The following is a 24561-nucleotide window of genomic DNA, read 5'->3' as shown; positions in this document are numbered from 1 at the left end:
GGCTAATTATTTAAAGACACCATAATATACGCGTGGAAATACATTATAATTTGAATACACTATAATAGGGGATACATGAAGTACCTAGGAAATCGCAAAAGTGCGATTTATGAATCGTACTTTGTGATTTATAAATCGCACTATGTGATTTATAAATCGCACATTTGCGATTTATAAATCACACTTGATTTATAGATCGCACGCGCGATTTATAAATCGCAACACTACGAACTTTTCGATTTATAAATCGCAAAGTTGGTAACCTTGCGATTTATAAATCGCAAAGTTCGTAACCTTGCGATTTATAAATCGCAAAGGTACCTCAATGTATTATTTATAAATAACACAAAATATAGGGGAAACGTACTTAAATAATATTTTTACATTTCGCGCACCATAATATCGGGGAGATGGCAATGTCCTGGCATGCGAAAATTTCACTTCCGGTTTCCGTCTGTGGCTCAGAAACGTCGCTTGAAAAACGTCGCTCTCTAAGGCAGCGTTTACACGAACACGGTTTACTGTCTTTGTAACCGCATCGTTTTCGATGCGGTTACGCCTACTGTTTACACGATACCGATCAAGACTGTTGGCCAAACCGGGTCGATTTCAAAACTCTGCTAAAAGTGAAGGGTTTTCAAAACGATACGCAACGTGTACACGACGAAACCGCATCGATTTGAATAGGGTTACCATTTTAGCGCGAAATTTCCATTGCTCGATTCAAATGGTGAATTTAGCGCGTAGTGCAGCGGTCGCTTACACCAGGCTTTGATTTTCTGGCGAAAACGGTTCCGCGTAAACACTTCCAAACCGCATCGATTTTGACGCGGTTTCGAAGTCATGATAGAGTGTCGATGTGAAACGGCGTTCGTGTAAACACTTCCTTAAACTTCCTGGTGTAGTGTCAACGCGACGCTTACGCCGCGCTTCTCTCAAGTGTGACCACGACGTTTCTTCAGTCACGTGATCATTAATCCAAGATGGCGATTAACTTGACGAAGAATCGTGACTCCTTGTTAAAGACATGGCAAAATGTGTTTGATGATTCTCCAGACGTCAACTGGTGAGATCGTCCTTTTAGTTCATTGTCCATATTTCATTGTATTTATTCTGATTTGGATTTCAGGGCAGTTTTTGGATATGATGGGAAGACGAACGATCTCAAAGTCGTGGAGACTGGAGGTGAGTGAGCGCATAGAGAATATGTTTTTACGGAAATGTCTGATTCTTTTGGCTTTTTGCACTAGTTTTTCTGTCAGTAATTTAATGTAAGCACAGTACACCTATTCTTAGGAATCGAAGGGAATGCAAAATGTTAAATCACCGTTGAATCCCGATTATTAATTTCGCAAACTGCTGAGATCGTGACAGGAAGTAAAGGGGTGTGTTGTTGCTGGAATGCGAACACAGTTGCAGTTTAAAAGCGTATAATTTTCATTTTTGAGTTGTAGTGAATGTGATAATTTAGAGAGCTTTATATTGTTGTTTTAAGTAATATCAGTTCGAGATCCTTGCGTTTTTTATATGTTCAAGTGGCTAATACACAGCTGATATGATTATAATTAATATTATTATCCATGTTTAGAATTAAAGATTTTATTTCAAGTGAAATTGCTTTATCCACCAACTTTTATATAATTCTTTTTGTGAGATCAAAATCATGTAGTCAAGAATGTTTGTTGTCTGAAGGGTTTTGCCAAGGTGAGCCAAAGGAAGGCAATGTTAGGGTATACTGAAGTCTTCAATTTCATTAAATTATTGTTTAGGTGTCCATTCAGAATTCTATCACCTTGCTTTTTTTTATATGGCTATTGCTATGGGAAAGTGAAAACTGGGGCTTAAACTAATTCTTGAGCATTCAGTGCATGTATGCTTTTATGACTGCCTGCTCATGTTAGACCTGTTGTGCATCAGTTGTTTATAAATGATTTTGTTAGAGCGACTTTCTTATGACCTTGAAAAAGTGTTTGCAGTTTGTTTCACAGATCAATGTTTGGCAAGATTAAAACAGCTTCTCCATATTCCCGCCAAGGAAACTCCTAATGTGGGCAGTAATTTCAGTTCAATATCCCAAGCACAATTTACTGCATTTCAAATGACATCAAAGCGAAATGCCAATCACTTTCTAGAAAGTTCCACGGAGAGATGACTTTGTTTGCATCTGCATTCGCTAAGCCAATGAAAATTCATGACGTTTGTTTTTGTTCGATTTAAACCAATTAAATGTTTTGCGGTTTATTTTTCAAGGTCATGTTCAAGTCGCTTTATCATAATCTGTTCTTACATGATGTTGATAACATTAACTTTTAGATGGTGACCTTGACGAATTGGTGGATGAACTCAATGAAGGCAAGATACTGTATGCTGGCATTAAAGTTATGGACCCAAACACAAACTTGCCTAAAATTGTTTTCATAAACTGGGTATGTCACCATGTGTTATTATTATTGTTATTGTTATTGTTATTATTACCATCATGTAAACTCTTGAAACAGAGTATACAGGTGTAACTCACAGACAGGCATAGCTCAGTCAGTTAGTGCGTGGCCTTTTGAGCTGGTGGTTGCTAGTTTGATCCCCTTCTCTTTCAATCGACGTCTGTTTCGTCTTTCCTCTGATCGGCCATGTAGCTGTAGGTTGAATAGCTGTAAAACGGAGCATTGAGCATTGAGAGAAAAAGGAGGGGGGAGGTAAAAGGTGCACATAGAGGGTCACAAAATTTTCACTAACTCTAGTTCACTGTCATATGTTACCCTCATGAAATAAGGATCTTACCTCTACCTTTTAAACAGAATATTACTCACTCTTTCTGATTGGTCAGTGATGAATGCCTAAATTTTTTATGTTTATCCAAAAGAGTCCAAAAGAGAGTTTCTAGAGTGCAATATGGAAGTCGTTATGGAAACACAGCAATTGAGTGATTTTGTTGCGTATAATAATATTATTATGGAAAATTCTATGGAGTTACTCTTGCATTTCGTGAGTTATCCATGGCCACTTGTGATGTTTTGAAACCCATAGTCATGTAATAAAATCATTCCTATACTAATTTCTTACTCTTCTTTTTCTTCATGATAATAATAATAATAATAATAATAATAATAATAATGATTATAATAATAATGATAATAATAATAATGATAATAATAATGATTATAATGATAATAACAAAAAAAGTAATAATAATCATTATTATCATTATTATTATTATTTATTTATTTATTTTGCCTCGCACAAAATTTATAAAAAAGAAAAAGAAAAAAAGGAATCATTAACCCTTTGACTCCGTAGCCAACCTGAACCTGCCATACTTAGTATTTCACTATGTCTAATGCCAGAGTATTTTACTCTGTCTAATGCTAGACGCTTTTACTCATTAATGGGTTCATATTATCTCTGAGTTGGGAGTAGCCTGCACACAGGCTCTCCGTTTGTCGAATGGCGTGCGTTCAACATCTGGGAAATTAGAACGAGTGGGGAAAAGGAAAAAATCCAATGTTCTCTTGACAATTATTTTAGATTGTACTGGTAGGGAGCACAGCCAGCTTATCCTTTCCAATTTGGAGGCTCCGGGCTGCAAGCTTTTCTTCTTTTTGAACACTTCAGTTGCTTTGGAAGATATTAGACACAGAGCTAACAGCTGTAAGTTTGCTTTATTTACAAGAAAATCCACATCACCCTCCGTGCTCGCGGTCCTACATGTATGGTATTGAATTCTCTGCATCATTTTTTTGACATATGTGACGGTCAAATTGGCCAATTATCAATTTGCGTTCGTAATCTGAATGAAGAATCTCAAATGGTCGAGGCCATTACAGGCTCTCCTTTTCCCTTCTTCCTCCAATTCCCCACCTGTTGACTGTGTGTCATTCAGTGCATGGAGAGACAGTTTGCAGTCTAAGTTGGAAGGTACTTATCCATGATTATTAATATCCACTGATAAAAATATACATTCCAATCATTCATTTACTGGGGTTAACATTTCATCATCTTCTTCACGGTTATAATAAGATTGCAGTAATTCTTTGTTCAGACAATTTCTCTGCTCCAGATGAACCTACTTTAATTTAATGGCCTAGTTAGCTCCCAGTCAAGTACCCTGGGTGCCAAAGGCAAAGATCAAGGACTTCCTTGGTTTAACATTTTTCAAAACACTTCAATTTTGATATATCTTTGTGTAATACCCATTGTGACAATCTGAAACAAAGGAAAAGCAAAATTGAAATAGCGTGAAAATAATTTTGAACTAGGAAAAAACTTGGACCACAGCATATACATGTACATGTGTATGACTGTACAGTCATGTAACTCATTGGTTCTGAGAGAACATCTGAACCAGCAATAATTTGTTGAAGATTCAACTCCTACAAAGGAGCATCAGAATTTTTCTGAGCATCCCTGAGTCACCATTGATAAAAGTGACCATAATCTAAGAGTGTGTTTGATTGAGCGTATTCCAGAATAGGAATACATGTACATAAGCAGGTACAAAACACAGGTCACAGGTCATTGTTTTACCAATACGGAAAGTATCACAAACATTCATAAAAGCTACAACCGTAGGTCTAAAAACTTTTGTTTAGGCCTAAGGTTAGCTTTTATGAATGTTTAGGATACTTTCTGTATTTGGTAAAACAATGACCTTTGACCTGTGTTTTGTAACTGCTGGGAATACATGGAGTAGAAGTTAGAAATCCTTTTTTTTTTATTTACGGAGATTCACATCAAAATTGTCAAATGCCTACTATAATTCTATTTTAGACATATCTTTATTTTCCTTGTTGCTTAAATACGCCAAACATAGCTTTTTAAATCATCACTCCACGTATACTTATTCCGGAATAGGGTCAATTGAATGCACCCTAAGTATTAAAATCCTGACACAAGTATTTTATGAAAGGGTTTGACCTGTTTTCTAGCAAGGAGAAGGTGCACCATCATCAAGAAAAGGTGTCTGTGCAAACCATGTCAGGGATGTTGAAAAATTATTTAAGGTGAGTTTAAAGATTGGCTTTTTTCTGAAAAAAGCAGTTACTTGAAACCATTGAAGGCTCACTATTTTTATTCTTAAAAAAATATAATATTTAATAAACCTGACAAGGGTCAGTCGTAAAGAGAGGATCCATGGACTCAACAAGATTACCCAAGCAGCAGGTGTACTCCCAGTTATAAATGCTACGATTCAAGGACAGAACAATATTGTAGAAGCATGCAGAAGGCTGAAAATTAAAAAAAAAAGTAAAAGACCGAATATTCTCGGCATTAAGCAATCTTCATCATTCCCTGAAGATGACTTAATGCCGAAAAGGGTACATGTAGATCTTTTACTTTTTTTTTTAAATTTTTAGCCTTGTAAATACTAGTCCTTTTTACTGAGCGAATATTATGGACAATATTGTAGAAGGTACCTGGAAACAATGAGCAAAGGACAGAACAACCTTGAGGAACCTGATTAGAGCTGGAAGTTTTCATGAAACAGTCATTGTCACTTTTGCAGACTGAATTTATTTATTTATTATGCTTGTGGCAGTATTTTTCACATGTTTTTTGTAGGAGTTTAATAACTGCATTACAATTAACTTTAAGAAAAGGTTGGGTTCCTGAAAATTAAAATCTAGGAGCTTCAGTCTACCATTTGCAGCCAGCCACTAAATGGAAGCTGCTAGCGGTACTCACCATTACCACAGGAAATTTTCCCAAATGACATAACTTAAATTAATGTCATTTAGAAAAACCATAATGGGAATTAGCAAATTTACATTTTTACCAATTTTCCATTAATGCAGTTTTTGTTTGGAAAAAATTCATACCCCATTCCCATTAATGTGTATTACTTCTGTAAAAGTTATTTCATAAATTTCCATGAATGGAAATAAGCTTGATAATACCATTAATAAGTATATGAAATCCACGAACGGTTCTCTGTTAATATCGTGTAGTTCACAATGGCTTTAATTTTTATGCGTGGAAAAGTGTCTCGATCTTTATGCAAACACACAAGTAGAAGAATTTCTTATTCCTAGAGAGACGTTTGTTATTCACCTGTGTAAAAGTTCATTTAAAGTACTGAGATTTAACATAATATTAGACTAAGTATCTTACTGCCTGTTTCTGAGTAAATCTTTTACTTGTCAGTTTAACGTCAGAACAGTTCCCATGCATTTCCTTGCCGTTCTCCTAAAGCCAAACCAATGATTGAATTCCATGGTACATAGTCCACAGAACAAAAGAACCTTTGTTTTGACAGCCAATAGATCTCCGGTTGGCACATTAATGACAATAGGTGACGTAACATTGGCAAAATTTAAATAATAGAATTGTTGATAAACAGTGAATATTAGCAACCTATCCTCGCAACCTGCAGCCATTACCGGTAACCTCTTAGCATCAGTATCTTCTTTTTACACATGGCATGACAATCCATAATTTTTTTTATGACTGAATTATGGTAAATTAATTTTAATTTCTTTTCTTGATTTTTTTTCTTTCTTTTTTTGCATGAAGGGAGCACATGTCACCATCATAGCTAGATCATCCGACGATGTTGAGGAAAGTGTCGTCCTTGAAAAAGTGAAAAAAGCTTCTGGTGAGACATTTTAGTGTACTTGCTATCATTTTAATTTTTGAGAGTAGTTAAGCATGAAAAGAGGCCTGAAGAAGGCCTTTATCCAGTGTCTTAAACATTCAAAAAAATCTCTTTCTCGAAGGAAACAATGCTCTGAATTTTTAAACTTTTTTTGCCTTTCATATGCATATACTCAGAGGTGTCACCTCCTTGATCTGGAGATTGTTTTCTTTGCATCAACCCACCTATCATCGAATTCTCAATTTGGTTTCCAAGTCTGGACATACAAAATAGCAAAATTATTGGACCGATAATTTTGCTATTTTGTATGTCTAGACTTGGAAACCAAATTGAGAATTCGATGATAGGTGGGTTGAGGTTTGTTTAGTAAAAGAATCAAATTTAAAGATCCCTTCTTACTTAATCACATAATCTCTTAACGGAGCTACATATTTGTTCGTAGTTGTTTCTTTTCTTTTGTTTGTTCTTCTCCTGTGTCTTTTTATCTTTAACATAATTTATCTAGATATTTGTTTTTTGAATACCATATTTCATCATGTATTAGTTTAGGACACCTTTGTTCATAAGCCACTTGGCTTCTTTAGGCATCTGTGCTATAACTGCAGAGACATCTACGTTTGAACTTAATAATAATTATTATATTAATAACATTGTGTTATTTATATTCCCTTACATGCCTTAACTTATTTTCGTATTTTTTTTAAACATATCTTTTAAAAACTGTAGTGTGGTTCATGGTAGAATAAATAAATAAATAAATAAATAAATAAATAAATAAATATCTGTATTGCAGGAGCAAACTACAGTTTCCACAAAGAAAAAGCCAAACCAGCGGAACCCATTACACCCGTTGTAAGTAAAATCAGTTTATGGTCATCATTTCTATTTTTATTTTATTATAATAGCTACATTTCAAGTAATACATGTAATTATAAATTATTTATTTGGCTTCAACCTGACAAGCCTAAATGGCTTCAACCTGTTGCCATAATAATTATGGCAACAGGTTGAAAGCCATTTACTGCAGGCCCGTACTGAAAGTGGCAGGTCTAAAACACAGGGACCTCACATTCCACAGGTCAGGATACTTGTCACTGTGCTACAGACAAATAAGTTTACAACACCAAAAGTGTTTCCTAGCCCTAATGACTCAATAAAAATGTTGTTTCTAATCAGGTTGAAGGGAAACATTTGGCTTTAGTTAGTTGTTCATCACTGGAGCAGAGACTTCTAGTCTTGACTTGTGGAATGTGACCTGTGTTTTTAATACCCACCTTACTGAAAGGGTGCTCTTAGCCCATTACACTAAATTTTCTTCTTGCTATTTTTTGTGGTTCTTACAGTTTATTTTTAAAAGTCTTTTTCTGTTTTATTGATTAAATTTACAGGGTTCAGTATACCAGAAAGTGAAAATTCAAAAGGAAATAAATGTCCAGGAAAGAGACAAGTTTTGGTCCAAATCAGAGGTTATTATAATAATTACATGTATATGAATTGATGCATTACTGCTGACTTACATGTAACATTAATTGTCATAGCCTGGAACAACAGAGTAAAAATGACAAACTTTGAAGATAAATTTTATCCTACATCATCCGTTTACCATCAGAAGTCACTTTTGTTCTCATTACCTTTCCTTTTGCTTAGAGAGTAGGGAGGAAGGAAAATTAAGTGTGAACAAACAATAACAACACACCTTTTTAATAATAGAACTTTATTTCACACAATAATGTTCAAAGCAGAATAGCTTGTGGGGTCATGCACTTGTCAAATTAAATCGAATCAAATTAATACATGTCAAATCAAATTGGTTTTGGGGGAGAGGGGAAACCCCGGAGTGCCCAGAGAAAATCCCATCGGATCAGCTAGGATAGAGAACCAACAAACTCAACCCACATGTGACGCTGGATCTGGGAATCAAACCCGGGCCACATTGGTGGGAGGCGAGTGCTCTCACTACTGCGCCATCCCTGCTCGCTTTAAGCACTGGACTCAGTTTTCCTTCCAATACCATTCCTTTTTTGACTTGTCTACAAATATATACACTGTAATAATTATTATTATTATAAGTTAAAAAATAAGACAGTTCTTTAATTGCAGAACTGAGTTATCGTCAGTCCCTAAACATCTCAATAATAATATTTATAACATTATTGATTTAAGATTTATCCCTCCATTTCAATAACTTTTTTTTTAATGGCAAATGTATAGCAAGATGAAATAAAAAGAAGAGAAGAGGAAAAAAAGCAGGCCTTAGCTACAAGAAGTGAAGCTGAAAGAAAGAGAAAAGAAAGGGAGGTTTGTATTGAGGAAGTTTTAAACTACTGTACTACAATAAATAATAATAATTATCATTATTATAATAATGTTAAATTCAAATAATTGTCCAAGGTGAGATTGAAAGACAGAATTTAATTGGAAATTGTATGATAAGTAAATTATACAGAATCAAGCCTGATGTCCTGCATAAATAATTATACCTTATTGGACGATTTAGTGTGTAGTATCGTTGGATACTGTATTTTGGCAAGCGAGTCAAAATACAAGAGATGAGTCTATCCTATGATACTACACACTAATTGTGCAATAAGCTATTTATTGTCCAAGTGAGATTCAAGTCCAAGGTAACCAGAGGTTTTTCTCTTCTCGCCACTTTGCGAATCATTTTCTCCATTTAGCGGCGTCTCACGGCTCAAGAAAAACCTCTGGGACCAGAGTAGTACACTTTGCAACAATGCTTAAAAATACGGAAAAATATTCATAAATTACATACTGTCTGTTGATGTTTATCGTCAGATCATCGTTGTTGTTATTATTGTCTTGATCCTTGCATAGGCCAAAGAAGCTGAGACCAGAGAAAAGCAATACCAAGAGAGAGCAAGGAGTATTCAAGAACAGAAGTACAGATGCAATGAATTGACATTATCTTTTATTCTTATTTTTATTGTTTATTTATTTTGAACAACTAAGGATAGTAATTTATAAATCTTTAATCCTTTAATTAATTAATTAATTAATTTATTTATTTATTTATAAATCTTAAATCCCTTAATCATGAAGAAAAATGTCTGTAAGCAGCTGCAGAATTTTATATCATTAGCACAAAATCGTTTAATTGACCCTTTGACACCCAAACCTTCGATTTTGTAAACAGTCGAAGTTCAAGGTGTTATTTTGCATGTTGGGGGCCTGGTAAGAGTCTTATTCTTAAAGAGTCGCCTATTGGTGTAACACGAGCACGCCCTTTGTTCAGATTAGTCAATCTGAATGGCCGATATACACACATCACTAAAATGGTGACACAAGTGCCTTCTCTATTCACATGGATTGGAAGTACAGTGCAGAAGACCTAATTTTTTTTAAATTTATCCCAACTAATGTTGATCAAGATGCATAATTACTGTTCCTTTGTGTTCAAAATATCTTTAGGGCAGCAAAAGTTTACATCTTATCCTGAAACCTTATAAAACAAGCTTAAAATTGCTCAGGAAAAAAAATCGCATAATTTGCATTCTTCATCGCATAATTGGCCTTTCTAATCACATCATCGGCCCTGCAAATGTTGCATAATTTGCATTTTTTTCATCGCACCCAATCAGAAGGCCTGCAAACCAGATTAAACCGGTCGTAGACGGGTTAAAAAAGCTGGTTGCAGAATCTGCTCTTGACGTTAGGAGTATTTGTACTATGGGGTGGCTTTATACATTGTATTACCCAATTTTTTGCAAGGTTTTATCTGAATGAAAGAGCTTGATGTCTGGTGAACTCTAGTGTCGCCCTTTGTAAAGTAATCCAGGTGGCCCTTGCATTACAGATCCCAGCCCATGGATTCCGGATCCCAGATAGTGGTCCTGGATCCAGAGTTGTGGATTCTGGATTCCAAACTCATGGGTTCAACCGAATTAGATCCTAGATTCCAAACAGTGGATTCTGGATTCCATGCTCTGGATCAAGTTTAATTGACTCCGGATTCCTTCACACCGGGTGACTAGTGGGAAAAAGCAGTACCTTTTTCACGTACAGAAAGTTCAATTACCATTTTTTCTTAGAACTTTTTACTTAAAATGTCTATAAAATAATAGGAAAAAGGAACAGGAGGCACAAGAAAAGAAGAAAGAAGAAGAGCGAAGAAGATGGGTAAGTACATGACAGTACGTGCAAAGGCAGCTACAGCTACGTATAAAAGCAGCTACAGTTTGACAAGTATACAGCTATTGACTATGCCATCATACATGTAGTCTACTTTCAGCTGCAAAATGAAGGATCAGTTAGCCTGGCTAGCAATTAAACAGAGAGCCTTAAAGTTAGCACTTAATAGAAAAACTGGCACCCATCCCAGTAGTTTGATAAAGAATGGTCGGTTGAAAGAAGATGCAAACTTGTGCTCACTCATAGTCATTAAGCGATCATGATCAATGCATTGAATGTGTGACTGATGTGGTTTTACCTATTAATAACAACGTCATGCAATAGACCACAAGACTTTTCCTGGATTTCCCACGCAGGAAATAGAAACGGCAACCACTTCAAATATGGCTGAATGTGTAAAATGTGAGATGGAATTTGCACACATGCTTTTCACTCTGGTGCCACATTTTGCACAGCCAATCTTTTCCTCCCATTTTTTTCTCCTTGTTTGAACATGCTAGAGCTTATGAAAACTGAACCAGACTTGTTTGTAATGCAACAACTAGCCAGAAGCACATCTCATTGTAAACTTTTTAAACTTACATTTAACATGACTGTTTAATATCGTGCTTGATATGAATGATAAATTCAACTTACAAGTCAACAAAGAAGCTAAGAACAGTTGACAATCTGCTTTGCCCGCAGGAGCAACAGCAAGTGCAGGATGAAAGGGAAATGCAACAAGAGAAACAAAGAGAAAGTGCGATAAGACAAGCTAGAATGAAGGTGACTCTTATAAGTCATAATGCATGCACTAAACATTATAACTCGGAGGTTACAGAAAGTGTTGCCATCATAATTACAAATAGTTTGACTTTCAGGTATTCTCAGACAAGGTTATGATTATATCGTCAGCCCCATTTCACAGGCCTTGCTAGTAATCCAATAATGTGGAATGTTAAGTACCTTCTCAGTGTTTGAAAGAGTTTGGGATGCAGTCCCCAGCTGTGATCAATGCTTTAGGGCCTGGCTTTGTTCTGGAGTGGGGGCATCTCGCATGTCGCAAATTGATGGTAAACTGCATAGTTAGAAAAAAGTAGTAATCTTGAACAAAATTATCCAGTCAGCAGATCGCAAAATTAGTCTGAAAAGCCTTAATGGGAGTGACTAAATTAATTGTAAATGTATGTATGGATCATTATTTTTTGATAGGAAGCAGAAAGCCTCATTCGTGAAGGACAAGAGAAGAAGCCAAAGTTTGAAGAGAAAACGGCACCTGCTCCTCCACCCCCAAAGGCAAAGGCACCGCCCAAGAGACCACCCCCAAAGGTTGAACCACGTCATCCAGAACCTGAGCCGGAACCTGAGCCGGAACCTGAACCTGAAGAACAACCAGAATTTGAACCTGAGCCTGAAGAGGTATTCAATTTTTATCCAAAAATGCTATCTTAATTTTAATGGGGTCAACATTCATCATGTTTTTTACTAGAATTTTAGTCCTACAGTAGCAGCACAGTGGGACAAAATAATATTGTTACCTTATAGTGTACCTTATACACTGTAGTGCAGGGGGACGTAGGGGGACCTTATAGTGTAGGGGGACATAGGGGGACCTTATAGTGTAGGGGACGTAGTCCCCGGGGTTGTGGTCTGACCTTATCTGGACGGGGGCATCTTTCACTTCCTAATAAATTGTAAACTGTGTAACAAGCAGTCTGGCTAAACTCCCCTGTAAAACATTGTAAATTAGTCCTAAAAAGCCTCGAGGGGTCGAGACTAATAGCTTCACTCACACTCAGCCACTCACTCACTCACTCACTCATAATTAAGCAGTGTGACAATTATTATTTCTTAGATCCCATGAGCCTTCTCTAGCTAAGTGGTAGGGTACATTGTATTTGAGCTTCAGATGGCAACCTCATTGGTTAGAGTCCTGTTTGACAATGGAGAACTACCAAGTCGTCATTTAAAAAAACTGTTTGTCGTTACATATTTCAAGTTGTTGTTGTTTTTTCCATTCCTTTGTTTTTGTTTATTTCTTTAGCAAGAGGCTGAGCCCCAGGAAGAGCCAACAGAGTTGTATGAAAATGTGGAGACCACACTTGAAGAGAACCAGCCAGGTTTTAGTGCTTATGACACTGTTGAAGAACAGATTCAGGATGAACCAGTTCAGAGGGAAGCTGAAGCAGCTGATGAACCCACTGGTTATGGTGATGAAGAACAGCTGTATGATAATATGGACATAGCTACTCCTGCACCAGCACAGGTAAAGACCAACAAGTTCAGCAACCAGATTGTTGCATGAAGCATTTAAGGGAAAACATGATTATGACAACTTAAGTGTTGCTTAACAAAATAGTTATAAAGTTGTGCTATCATTTATAAGTATTTTGGTATTCTTTATACATTAACATTGTATGTAATACTATTTGTTTGTGAAAAGTATCCTATGACGTGATTGCATGATTGAGATGATAACGAATAATAAATGTGCTGAAGTATAGGTAGAGGATATTACGTGGCTGCATAGGGATACAAATTTTATCTTTGAGTGCTGAGCTCTCACTCGTGAGAGATACTATCAGCACAAGAACATAAAGTTTGTATCCTCAGCAGGCATGTAATGTTCTGTATATTATATAAAATTGATGAAATGTCTAGATTAAAAACAACTTGTTTTATTCATTTTAGAGTTGGTGAAAAAGTGGTCATCAACCGCTAAACACACGTTTTGTGCATGAAAGTTATGAAAAGCAAAATAAAAAAATTTGAATCTGGTAGCGAAAAATAATTATTACTATGGTACAGCACAAAAGTATCTTACAGTACAAGGAAGGGGAAGCTAGATTTTTGTTGGCTAATCATGTTATGACATTGAAGATAATTTTTTTAGAAAAAGAATTTATCCTAGTATTTTAACAGTATCTACTGTATATAAATTATTATTGTAAATGACAATTATTCATTGTTTTTGTGTCCTTCCATTGTCAGATTCAAAACCACCCTTTTTTGTGTCTTTGTTTGGTAAATTGCAGAGGGAAAACAAAAGTACTTGATTGTTTGTCGTAAAACCCCTAGTTTTGTGTTGCTATCTTTGCCTCAAAAGCCATTTTTCTCCTCTTATTTTGTTTTTGTTTTTTGGCTTTTGTCTGTATTTGTCACAGAGTAAAGGAAAAACTGCAAAAGCCCTTTACGATTACCAAGCTGGTAAGAAATTATTTGCTCTTGAAAGCTTTTTGGTATTATAATATTGGCAACTTGCATGTACGGTGACAAAACTTGAAGTGCTTTTTCTCACTATTACACCGTAAGACAGATTGCATTAAGGGGATATTCACTGACTAGAGTAAATTATAGTTTTTTTATTTAACATAAGATTATTAATTGGCATTGTTAGTTTGTGCAATGAATGTGTGTGAGTGTTTGTGAATTTATTTGTGGCAGCATTGGAGGAAGGTGTTGTGTGCACGGAAGTGCTGTGTCAGTGAATGTGATTATAAACGCATGGGTTTTTTTGTTCTTGTATTTACAGTTTAATATGTAAATAGTCACATTAGGATTTGGGTTGTCAAAAAAAAAAGGTAGTAAGAGTACTTCCCTTATACTGCAAGTTAAGAGATGCTTGCTGCTTGTGAGTGGATAGCCCACTTTCGATACATATTTAAAATTCAGTCCAAAACAAAAGGCATCATCTCAAGGCTCTGGGGAATAAGTATAAGGATTTGTATGAATTTATTCCCTAGAGCCTCAAGATGATGCCTTTTGTTTAGGACTGAATTTTAATATATCATAAGTGAGGTATTCAGTTGTGACAGAGTGTCTCCAAAGAGCAGGTGAAAGGTAGGCTGACACCAGTTACTGTTATTAACACTACCAATGATGCTAGGCATCATTTATGTTGTATTTATTATTAAAGTTTTAGAGGCTTTCACCTCTGAATTGGCCCCCATTGACAAGTAAAATCGTGTGGCATTAGACTGAATAAACCTATAAAAAAGGTTAATCTTAGGAGAAAAGTGTTAAATTATTTGAAACATTTTCAAACTGAGTGTTTTTTGGCACTGCATTCATTCAGAAACTGAGGAAGAGATTTCATTTGACCCGGGAGACATAATCAGTGAGGTGGATGAATTCGATCCTGGCTGGTGGAAGGGACGAGCTCCTGACGGCCAATATGGCATGTTTCCAGCAAATTATGTGGAGCTGATTGGGGAATCAGAGGAAACAAAAATAGAACCAAACCCATCAACTGAAGAGGTACCAAATATTCTTTGTGTTTGCAAGCATTACTGTATTATTTTCATCATCATCATCATCATCATCATTAGTGTTATCATCATTAATATCGTTGTCATCACTATCATTTGTGACTATTGTCTTGGAAGATCAAGGCTCACCTACACCATACATCAAGTACATCACAGAACTCTTTTTCACGAAATCATTTAAGACAAAACTTATTCATTTATTTACTAGCTGCCTTGCTTCATCCCTCGTACACTTTAGGGACCTTTACGATGTAGCTTGGATTTCTTGGACTACAATCTATAAACTACCTAATTGTCCATTCTGGTTACTTGTAAGCGTGGTGTTACCCTGGGCACCAGAGGTTTTTCTCGCGTGCGGCGGAAATTTTCGGTGTCGGCCAAAGGCCGACACAGCTTCGGCCATAGGCCGAAGCCACGAGCGGCAAAGCCGCGAGGAAAACCTCTGGCACGGAGCGGTGCTTTTTACCGTCCCCGTTGACCTTTGAGCTTTTTTATCGGATTACATTTATGCCAATCACATGGACGTCTCACGTGGATCGGCACGTGAAGAAATGTCAGAAATGGGTTTCCAATTACAGAAGGTCAAGAGGGGTCAATTCTCCATTTTTCGTTCAGGATAAGCGCCTCAGGGTTTGCAAAGATGAACGAGTATTTCCCAGCGAGTGCGCCATCTTGGTCGGCATCATCCCCGGATAAACAAGTACATGAAATTCCCCGCTGTCGTAACTCCTTCATATGGCATTCGATTAGGGCATTCAACGGGCAAACAACAATCACAATTGCACTTTTCGGATAGTCGCAGTATCCCATTTGGTTAAGACGTAAACAAAGACCCGGAATAAGCTGAAACAACGATTTACCGGAACCGGTTGGCAAGACAGCAAGAACGTCCTTGCGTTGAATAAAATTAAATACCCCACTTGTTTGCACATCACTTAACTTCTCTACACCGTCAAAACTTTCTAGTACATTGCTTATACTTTCCTTCAGTGCCTTCCCCAAACTTTCACAAACCGCCATCACAACACTTCTGGCAGTACGCTTACGTGATGTCAACAATATTCTTTCACGTGCTGGTCTATTCTTGTCGACCAATTGTAGCGTCTGTCCCTCAGGTGGTCGTTCGGAGCCAATCAGCCGTCCTGTCCAAAATCTGGACCAACTGATCTAACTGAGCTAACGATTGGTTCGACGCTATCAAAGGAATGGCGCTCTGGTCCAGAGGCTTTTCGCGCGGGTCACTATAAAGACTTGACTGAAAACCGGAAACCGCGCTAGAAAAGTCTCTGGCACCCAGGGTAGCGTGGTGTTTGAGAGGGTACAAGCATAGAATGGAATTTAACTCAGAGTGGTCAAGCTTAAATAGTGTAGGGCACAGGCATTATGTGCATGTACTTGAGATGATTTTATTATTTTTTATCATTGCAGGAAACAGCTGGTTTATCAGCAAGAGCTCTATATGATTATCAAGCGAGTAAGAATAAGCCCATAACTCTTGATTAGTTGGTTACCATAATTAGTGTTTGGATCAAAATTAATCCTGAATATACTCTAATATCAATGGTTAGAGTACACGAATTTGTACATGTTTAATAAACTTAATTAAAGTGGAGGTGAATAATATTGTAAGTTGTGGATACACACAAAGACACTGGGTGAGGTAAATAAATATCCATTCCTTTCACAAGCACCGAGTATAGTAGGGTCATGCCTGAAAATTTTGTATGGGGCTTGGGGTGGGGGAGAGACTCACACACCCAAGAGGGATTTCCCAGGGAGAGTGTCTTCATCCTCCTACAGAACCCTGCCCCTTTCTTCCACTAATTAGCTCTGTGAGGCTGAATAGCGTACTAAACTACAAAATTATTTCTTGTACTAAGTACTGAAACAAAAAACCATTTTGATTTGTGTGGTACACTGTATGTACATGTAAATACCAAATTACCTTATGGTCTATTCATTAGCAGCAAAATAATTTTCTGTGTCAACTACAGATGGAATAAAGTCTTTATTAAACAGAATTCCTCACTGATGTGTCAAAATCTTTTATTTTTGTTCACAGCTGACGAAACAGAGATAACATTTGATCCGGGTGACATTATTACAAATATTGAACAAATAGATGAAGGCTGGTGGAGAGGTCAAGGTCCTGATGGACAAATTGGATTATTTCCTGCAAATTATGTTGAATTGATTTCTTGAAAAGTATTATGTTCATTGGCACAGCAATGTACACTGCATTCTCCAGTTTTTTGGACTACTTAATAAGTAATACCTAATTTAATTGGTAGTAAATTTATTTTTATACCTAGTGTGATGTGATTGAAGATTGAGTTTTTCACCTTATGTGATTAATCCTTTTTACACTTTGTATTATTGTCAAAAAGACTTGCTAAAATTCATACATCTTTTCAAAGAAGGGGGCAGTTATTTGGATGTCTTTGCTGGAGATCTTTCTCAGTGGCTATGCATCCTTTTGATATTGTGAAAATTTTGGTGATGTTGGCAGGCACCCTCTTGGTATATAATATGAAAAGTAATTTGGATGAAAGTAATTACAGTAGATTACAATCAGTACCAAATTTAACCAATTTCTTAAGACCAAGAGCTACTCGTCACACAACATCACGCATTGTTCTTTTCTAGAACAGTAATATTCTATTTGTTTGTATTTTGGTCTAAACAATAAATTTAAAAAATTCCAGCAATTATTTGTAATTTGAGTCAACAGTAGCACTTGTAAGCAATAGGTTTAAACAGAAGCACATACCCTGAAAGGGTGTAACTTGCAACTCTTTTCCTTGAAACCAAGCTGGGGATTTTAGGAAACCAATTTTATGCCCCCAAAAAATGCACGAGCTATGTTGCATCCAAATAAGGAAATTTAAACTGAAAAACCCCCAGCTGTGAACCAGAGTTAACACTTCAAGGTGATGAGCTTCTGGTTTAAAATAACAGCAATTTTGTCACACGACAGCAAATTCATAGCAGGAAGTAGACAAAATTATTTCAGTATAAAATGTAATGTAGGATTTCTATAACAATAATAATATTAATAATAATATTTACTAATAATTATTAATTATTGTAAGAGCAGAGCCTGTGAGGACTAAAATACCATATATTGTTTTATACTGTAATAGTGTTCTCAATAAAAGCAAGTAAGGCTCTAAAATGAACTCTCTATTTTCCCAAAAGCTTCCAGTAGTTTATTGTCAATTACCTCAGATTCCAGTTAATGTTTAGTTATAGTAATTGCACTAGTTAATATTTGAAGGAAAAGTTTGATGCCAAGGGAGAGTGGTTGAAACAGTTATTAAAATAACTGTGATGGAAAGATTACGGCCCAATTATCTCCACTTGACTGTTTGACTTGAGTGTGCTTAAGCACACTTAACCCATTGAGCCCTAGGAGTGGGACTTCATAGATTTTACATTATTGTCTAACCCCAGACGATTTTACTCATCAATGGGGGTGGTTTAGGTCAATGGGTTAGTTAAGCAAGTTGTATTTTTCCTTTGTATCATTTCTATCAAAATTGGACTGGCTCAAGATTTACCGCATTGCTCATCATTATTCCATAATGTGGACGCTACAGTGGCCAGGTGGACCTACTAGCCAGATTTTCAAGGGGACATTTGTACATGTTTCCTAGCAGTGCAGTGTGGTCATGAGCATGACGACAACCGCACTATTAAGTATTCCAGATACTACTGTTCGTTTTTGTGATAATAGTCTTTGACCAACATATAAAGCACTCCGCCTGCAACTGCAACAATAGTTCCTCCTTGAGCAGCAACTCTAGCTCTCATCATATATTGTTGCATCCTTGTGTCACCTCGTGCAAATGAAAATAGACCATATGTCAAGGCACCAACAGTAGCTACAGCACCTGTGTGAATTCGGAATCAAACACACATATTAACGACATTTATCAAAGAATGCAAAATCACTTCCGTCTAGCTCTTCTGATAAGCAAGACTATACCAGGGAGATTTTACTGGGTAACTGCCACTTTGCTTAGTACTGGGCTGCGTTCTTTGAAGAACAAGTTACAATACAACAGACGTTATTCTTATGCAGATGAGTGGCAGGGTATTTGGTAGTTTAGCTGATTCCCATGCATTTGTTCCAGAACGAAATTTTAAAAAGATATATAGTGAAATCTTGGAATTGATATTGGGTGCCTTTAAATGATCCTCAACCCATGCCGCAGCTCTCCTCTGGCCTAAAATAATATCAACATTAAGAGGAAAATAAATAAACGTTTCAAGTTGCCTATGAGTGAACACTCCGTTTTGCACGTTGAGAGATGTCACATCTTAGAGTCATGAACAGAGAGAGGCTTCTTAAGGCAAACGCGTGATACTAAATATGCAGTGTAATAGAGGTTCACTGCACCTTAGAAACGAGATTCTTGCAACTTGATATTATTACATAACGTTGACATTATATTAATCTCGATCATGTAAATTGCCAAGGAAGCTTGAACACTCACCCACGGGAACTAAAGGATTCTGTTTGAATTTCCTTTGAAGTTTTTCCCCCATAGTCTCGGGTGGAGGAGGGGGAGTCCATTCAAAAAATTTCTCCATGTTCTGTTTTTCTTCAGGACTCAAATCATTTTTCGTACTTGCAGTCGTATTTGTTTCCTTCTCTTCTGATCTTTGCGCTTGAGCATTTAACATCTGCTCCTTTATTCTCTTTGCCTTTTCCACTCGTTTCGCTGAATCATTTCTAGTAGGCTGGGTTTTTTGTTCTGTCTGTTCTGTCTGGTCTTTCCCTCGCAGTAATGGCGCCATGTTAAATTTGGGCGCCGCTATGGCACATGGGAATGATAGCGCCGATTTCTTCAAATCACCCCAATCTTACTCGTCTTTTTGCTCAGCAGAGAAAAGATGGCGGCGCCCTGTGTGTGTCTGGCCACTAGGGGATTTTTCTCTTGTTCTATTTTACCATCATTCCGGACGATTTCTTCATCAGTCAAGGCGAAAGGTATCTTGCACAAACTCTCTTTTTTTTCTCAATACGATGAATAGTTGGCCAACATTGCTCCGTTAAGGCTGAACTTTAGAATACCCACAGGCGCCCTATAATTTTGCAATGCATAACTATTGTTAAGTAAAAGAGCTTAACGGTGAAAAGAGTTAAAAATTAAGTTAAGTTGAAGAACTGAATGTCTTTTCTCAAGCAATAAACTTTCCCTACCTCAAATACGTTGTTCACTTTTGTTTTGTGTCGATTCATTGGCCATTGCTGATATAGTGAAGTCAGTACTCGTTTATATCCTCTGAAGCGAAGCGAAGGCTGCACACTCGTCACCTCCGGAGCCGAACACCACTCCACAGTTTGATCTCCCTTCACATACAAAAATCCTCAATCCCGATAAAATTCCCATTTCCATATATAGCCCAATGATATTCCCTCCACATACATATTAGTAAGTTCAGCTGTTTAGCAATCTTTTTATCTGTGACTGAGGTTGTGCACCTACCGAGGCATTGCGTGTGCCAAATGTTGAATTTCAATAGCTGCTCTGATTGGTTGGAAGCATTGCCAGTGCATGATAATTTTGACTGAACCAATCAGAGCAGCTAACAAAAGTGAACAACATATTCCGAGAGAAAGACGTTCAGTTTTTCAACTCAACTTAATTTTTAACTCTTTTCACCATTAAACTCTCTTACTACATAATAGTTATGCATTGCAAAATCGCATTGTGAGCTTGGGGTGGCTGTGGAATACCCGGCCACTAAATTTTGCAGAATGAGGACAATGTGCGAGCCAATGAGCCATGTGAGTCACACCGTTATTGAAACTGTTTTAAAGTGGGTGCGTAGCTGTTTATCAGTGCTATTTGAAATGGGTGTTTAGACTTAAATGCCGGCTCGCAGATTGTCCAGCCCCAATTTTGGATTGATATCTTCAAAAAAAACAGTGGTTGCTGGATATCCTAAAGCTGCTGCAAAGTGGGAATGCTGAACTAACGGAAGATGTTCAAGACGTTCCATCTTAACCCAACTCCAGCTTGCCACACTTATTACTCCAAACACCACAATTGTACACTTAGTTATAGGTGCGGATCCAGGATTTTTCCTTGGAGGGGGGTGCACCACACCACAGGTCATCTAGATCCGCCCTGGAGATAGTATACCGAAAAATTGAAAACTTGTGCTGGAGGAAATGTTGAAGCCTTTTGCTCTGGCTTTAAAACTATGTTTTCAATGTATCTCTTTTCCTCTAACCCTTTTTGTCTTTGTTTAGCCCTGGTTGTAAACAGCATTGTGGTAAATTTACCAGTGTTGAAGGCACATGTTAGAAGAATTTCCACCTACAAACTTCAAGCCAATGTATCACAAATTACCACCTGTGAGATGACTTTTCATTCAAAGCAACTCACCAGAGTCCAAAGTCTATATAAGTTTGGATCATTGACAGATTTTGTTAAACGAACTGACAGGTCACTTGGATCAAAGCGAATAACAAGTATGACTGCAAGATACATTAATACTAAGAGTAAGCTTGGGAAAAGGAAATCTTGCAAAGCGGTCACCAAGAGGTTCATAAGGACAGGGAAGGGGAAGCTGAAGAGATGGAGAGCTGGGAAAAACCACAAAATGATGAACAAAGGACCCAAGAGAAGCATGCACTTGAGAAAAGCAACTTATGCCAATAAGCAACAACTCAAACTTTTGAATAAAATGCTAAATGGCTGGTAAAAATGCCAAACTTAGCATGCCATGGGGGAGAAGATGATGGAATACTCCTCAAAAAGCTAGTGTATAATTTTTATTCCACGTTTTATTTTCCTTTTACTTTTGGTTCCCTTCATTGCCACAATGTCTGTTCATGAGAATAACAAAATTGGAAATTAAACCGTGCAGGTTATTTGAAAGAAACAGTGACATTCTGCTTCTTATCTGTGTTTTGACAGTAGATCTACCTGCGCTACTCCCCACTCCAGTGGGGATTAGTGCTGGCACAGTAAACCACCAACGGCTGGAAATTTGAGCCTAGGTACGGTAATGGCAGGATATTAGTAAAGATAGTGAACACTATTAATCTATGTTCTCTATTTCCATGCTTCCTGATGTGTTACGAATTCCTTCTCACTATGTACATTGTACTGCTACTGTATATTTACAGTTAATCATTTACATCTATACTACCTCTTCCTATGCTAGGACTAGGCTGAGCTTTTTCAATTACATCAAACTTTATTGGAAAAAGACTATAAATAAATAAATAAATAAATACAAACTGAATAAGAATGGAAATAGAATAATAAAGCCCAAAAGGAGAAGGCGTGAATGGGACACTCAGACCAATGCAAGGCGCCCACCATGATGATAAGAATAAGTAAACTAACTGTGGTGGCACGGACATCTCCGTGAGATAGACCACTTACAGGCCAGATCTACATCGTAAAGTTGCTTTAAGAGGGACATACAAATATTTATCAAAAAGGAGCCCGGGCCAGTGAACCTGTCGGGAATAGCTATAGATGATTTTCAATCACGTGATAACACGGCTATGTTGGTGCACAAAACAATAGCAAATTATGGCTCATGTTTTGCATTATAATATAGTTAAATTCCCAAAAGACTTTTTAATCTATTGTTCTGTGCACCAACATGGCTGCTGTGACTTCAGGTGAAAACCATCTATTCTTCATACAGTGTTCCACAATTTTACAATAAGAACAAAATATGATGCTTGGAAAGTGCAGGTCTTGCAGGCACGTGGGAAAGTACTGGGCAGGGTAGTTCCAAAACTGGTTTGGGTTGTAGCGGTAACCAGGTTAGCGCTAATACTGCTTCGGACAACTTACTTTCCTCTTACCAAAGTTTCAGCCCACCTTTTCCAAAGTTAAGACGAAATCCGATAGAAAATTGAGCAATTGCAGTTTTTAGTGGACAAAAATCTGGTACCAGAATAATTTTAAGTATTTTACAGTCCTTTTTACATTTCCTGAAAGCTAAAGATATAAATAGTTGCCTGAAATAACACCGAAAACAATTTTCCATGGGAACGAGAGAAATTTTGCAAACACAGGTAAAATTTCATCATCAGTTTCATTTCATCAGTACTTTCAAGTGTTTCTTACGAAGTTCAACAGTTGTTTTTGACGTTTGGTGTTGCTAGAAATGACTTTTTTTGCGAAGATATTTAAAACAGTCGTACAGAAGTTTGCAATACGATGTTTATAATCTTGGTACTAGGTTTTTGTCCACCTGTTACTCGAACTTCTGATGGATTCCGTCTTAATTCCCTTTTCTGCCCATAAATTGAACTAGAGAACTAAGGAGCTGTACAGCACTAACAGATCTTCCCAGAAAACAGCTCTGTTTTTGGAGAACTAATAAGTATATTACTGTTTAAGAGCACTAAGGTTATGGTCAGGAAGAGAGAGCGACTTTTGTCGCCGGAAAAGATTTTTTATCGACCATGCAGTCTTGACATGTACTTCTTCCGATTGAGCAACATTGGATTCCGAAGCCACGCTATCGCGAATCGAGCAGCAATCGTCTCCGACGGTATTGCCGGATTCGACGTCACTTTTCACGTTTTCCTTGACACGTGCAGTTACGTGAAGTGTTCCTTCGTCTTGTTCCATTCCCTCCGGTTTTTCTCTCTCTCCTTTCGGAGTTTCTCGTAAGAGCCCACTGTAAGTGCAGTTGATGTCAGGGTATCTGTCGTCGTTGTCTACGTCATCGATCCTTACAAGGTCGTAGGCTATGGCAACGCTTTGATGTTCAGTGAAAGTCGTCGCCAATTTGTCGTCGGGGTCTGAGTTCAACCTAACAGTACAGTAAGTATTAGACAGTTATCCTGGGCTAATATTCAGTTAAATTAGGCACGCATTGCGTACGTGTGGTAGCGCTCTAACATGTAGGCTTTGGCGGATTGTGCTAGCATAATTTTTGGCATAATTGGAGCAAAAAAGCGTAATTTTTTTAAACGAGCACTGCCACGGCATAATTAGCAAATTTTAGCACTTTTTGGAGCATAACTTCATAAAATTTAGTAAATATGGTGTGTTTTGTACAGAAACAGGAACCCATGACCCGGAGCCTACAGCTCCCATACTGAGCCTATGTAACAGCATTTTTACAGACCGATCTATTTTTAGACTATCTTTTCCCGAAAAAAACAAAGGCAGTTTCGGTTCGGTGACCCTATGACATCAGCTGTGGGAGTCTCATTCGCGGGAAATTCAATCTAAAAATAAATCGATGAAGGGGTAGTTTCTAAAGAAACTGTGGTGCTGCGTCGGTGGGGAAGTAGTATACAAAAATTTGGTTTTATCAACAGAGTTGATAATGTAAATTGGCCACCGTACAGAGATTCTAAAAGCTGACGTTTCGAGCGTTAGCCCTTCGTCAGAGCGTTAGCCCTTCGCTCTGACGAAGGGCTAACGCTCGAAACGTCAGCTTTTAGAATCTCTGTACGGTGGCCAATTTACATTATCAACTCTGTTGATAAAACCAAATTTTTGTATAAAAATAAATCGGTCTGTGAAAACGCCGTTACACGAACACAGTAGAGTTGTAGGTCATGGGTTCCTGACAGAA

At 37.3% G+C, this 24561-nt stretch overlaps 3 protein-coding genes across 4 annotated transcripts in view; 2 read left to right on the top strand and 1 right to left on the bottom strand.

The window, feature by feature from the left end:
• Nucleotides 1–959: 959 nt before the first annotated feature.
• Nucleotides 960–18160, top strand: LOC138044064 (drebrin-like protein B). Its single transcript, XM_068890673.1, has 17 exons — nucleotides 960–1066; nucleotides 1130–1185; nucleotides 2314–2426; nucleotides 4923–4997; nucleotides 6508–6589; nucleotides 7383–7441; nucleotides 7978–8055; nucleotides 8801–8887; nucleotides 9425–9489; nucleotides 10672–10726; nucleotides 11423–11503; nucleotides 11930–12136; nucleotides 12762–12983; nucleotides 13882–13924; nucleotides 14793–14974; nucleotides 16414–16459; nucleotides 17048–18160. The coding sequence occupies exons 1-17, from the start codon at nucleotides 984–986 to the stop codon at nucleotides 17185–17187; spliced, it is 1674 nt and encodes a 557-aa protein (XP_068746774.1). The 5' UTR covers nucleotides 960–983; the 3' UTR covers nucleotides 17188–18160.
• A 1694-nt stretch (nucleotides 18161–19854) lies between these two features.
• On the top strand, nucleotides 19855–22246 carry LOC138044079 (uncharacterized). The gene is made up of 2 exons (XM_068890709.1): nucleotides 19855–19981; nucleotides 21251–22246. The coding sequence occupies exons 1-2, from the start codon at nucleotides 19885–19887 to the stop codon at nucleotides 21703–21705; spliced, it is 552 nt and encodes a 183-aa protein (XP_068746810.1). The 5' UTR covers nucleotides 19855–19884; the 3' UTR covers nucleotides 21706–22246.
• Nucleotides 21249–24561, bottom strand: part of LOC138044054 (uncharacterized) — a 35462-nt gene continuing 32149 nt past the window's right edge. For both annotated transcript variants that reach the window (XM_068890658.1, XM_068890659.1), the window contains exon 23: nucleotides 21249–23787. In XM_068890658.1, coding sequence (XP_068746759.1) covers nucleotides 23358–23787 — 430 coding nt within the window. In that variant the 3' untranslated portion in view covers nucleotides 21249–23357. The remainder of the gene's footprint in view (nucleotides 23788–24561) is intronic.

This window comes from Montipora capricornis, chromosome 3 (assembly GCF_036669925.1).
Source record: "Montipora capricornis isolate CH-2021 chromosome 3, ASM3666992v2, whole genome shotgun sequence".
Taxonomy (NCBI): domain Eukaryota; kingdom Metazoa; phylum Cnidaria; class Anthozoa; order Scleractinia; family Acroporidae; genus Montipora; species Montipora capricornis.
This window is presented reverse-complemented; position numbering and strand designations above follow the sequence as displayed.

Bases quoted from the DNA above. Each gene is read 5' to 3' on its own strand.
- LOC138044064 (XM_068890673.1), top strand. From the start codon at position 984: ATGGCGATTAACTTGACGAAGAATCGTGACTCCTTGTTAAAGACATGG. The intron at 6,590-7,382 runs GTGAGACATTTT...TCTGTATTGCAG, and splicing joins AAAAGTGAAAAAAGCTTCTG to GAGCAAACTACAGTTTCCAC. The intron at 9,490-10,671 runs GTACAGATGCAA...ATAAAATAATAG, and splicing joins AGGAGTATTCAAGAACAGAA to GAAAAAGGAACAGGAGGCAC.
- LOC138044079 (XM_068890709.1), top strand. From the start codon at position 19,885: ATGGCGGCGCCCTGTGTGTGTCTGGCCACTAGGGGATTTTTCTCTTGT. The intron at 19,982-21,250 runs GTATCTTGCACA...GTCTTTGTTTAG, and splicing joins TTCATCAGTCAAGGCGAAAG to CCCTGGTTGTAAACAGCATT.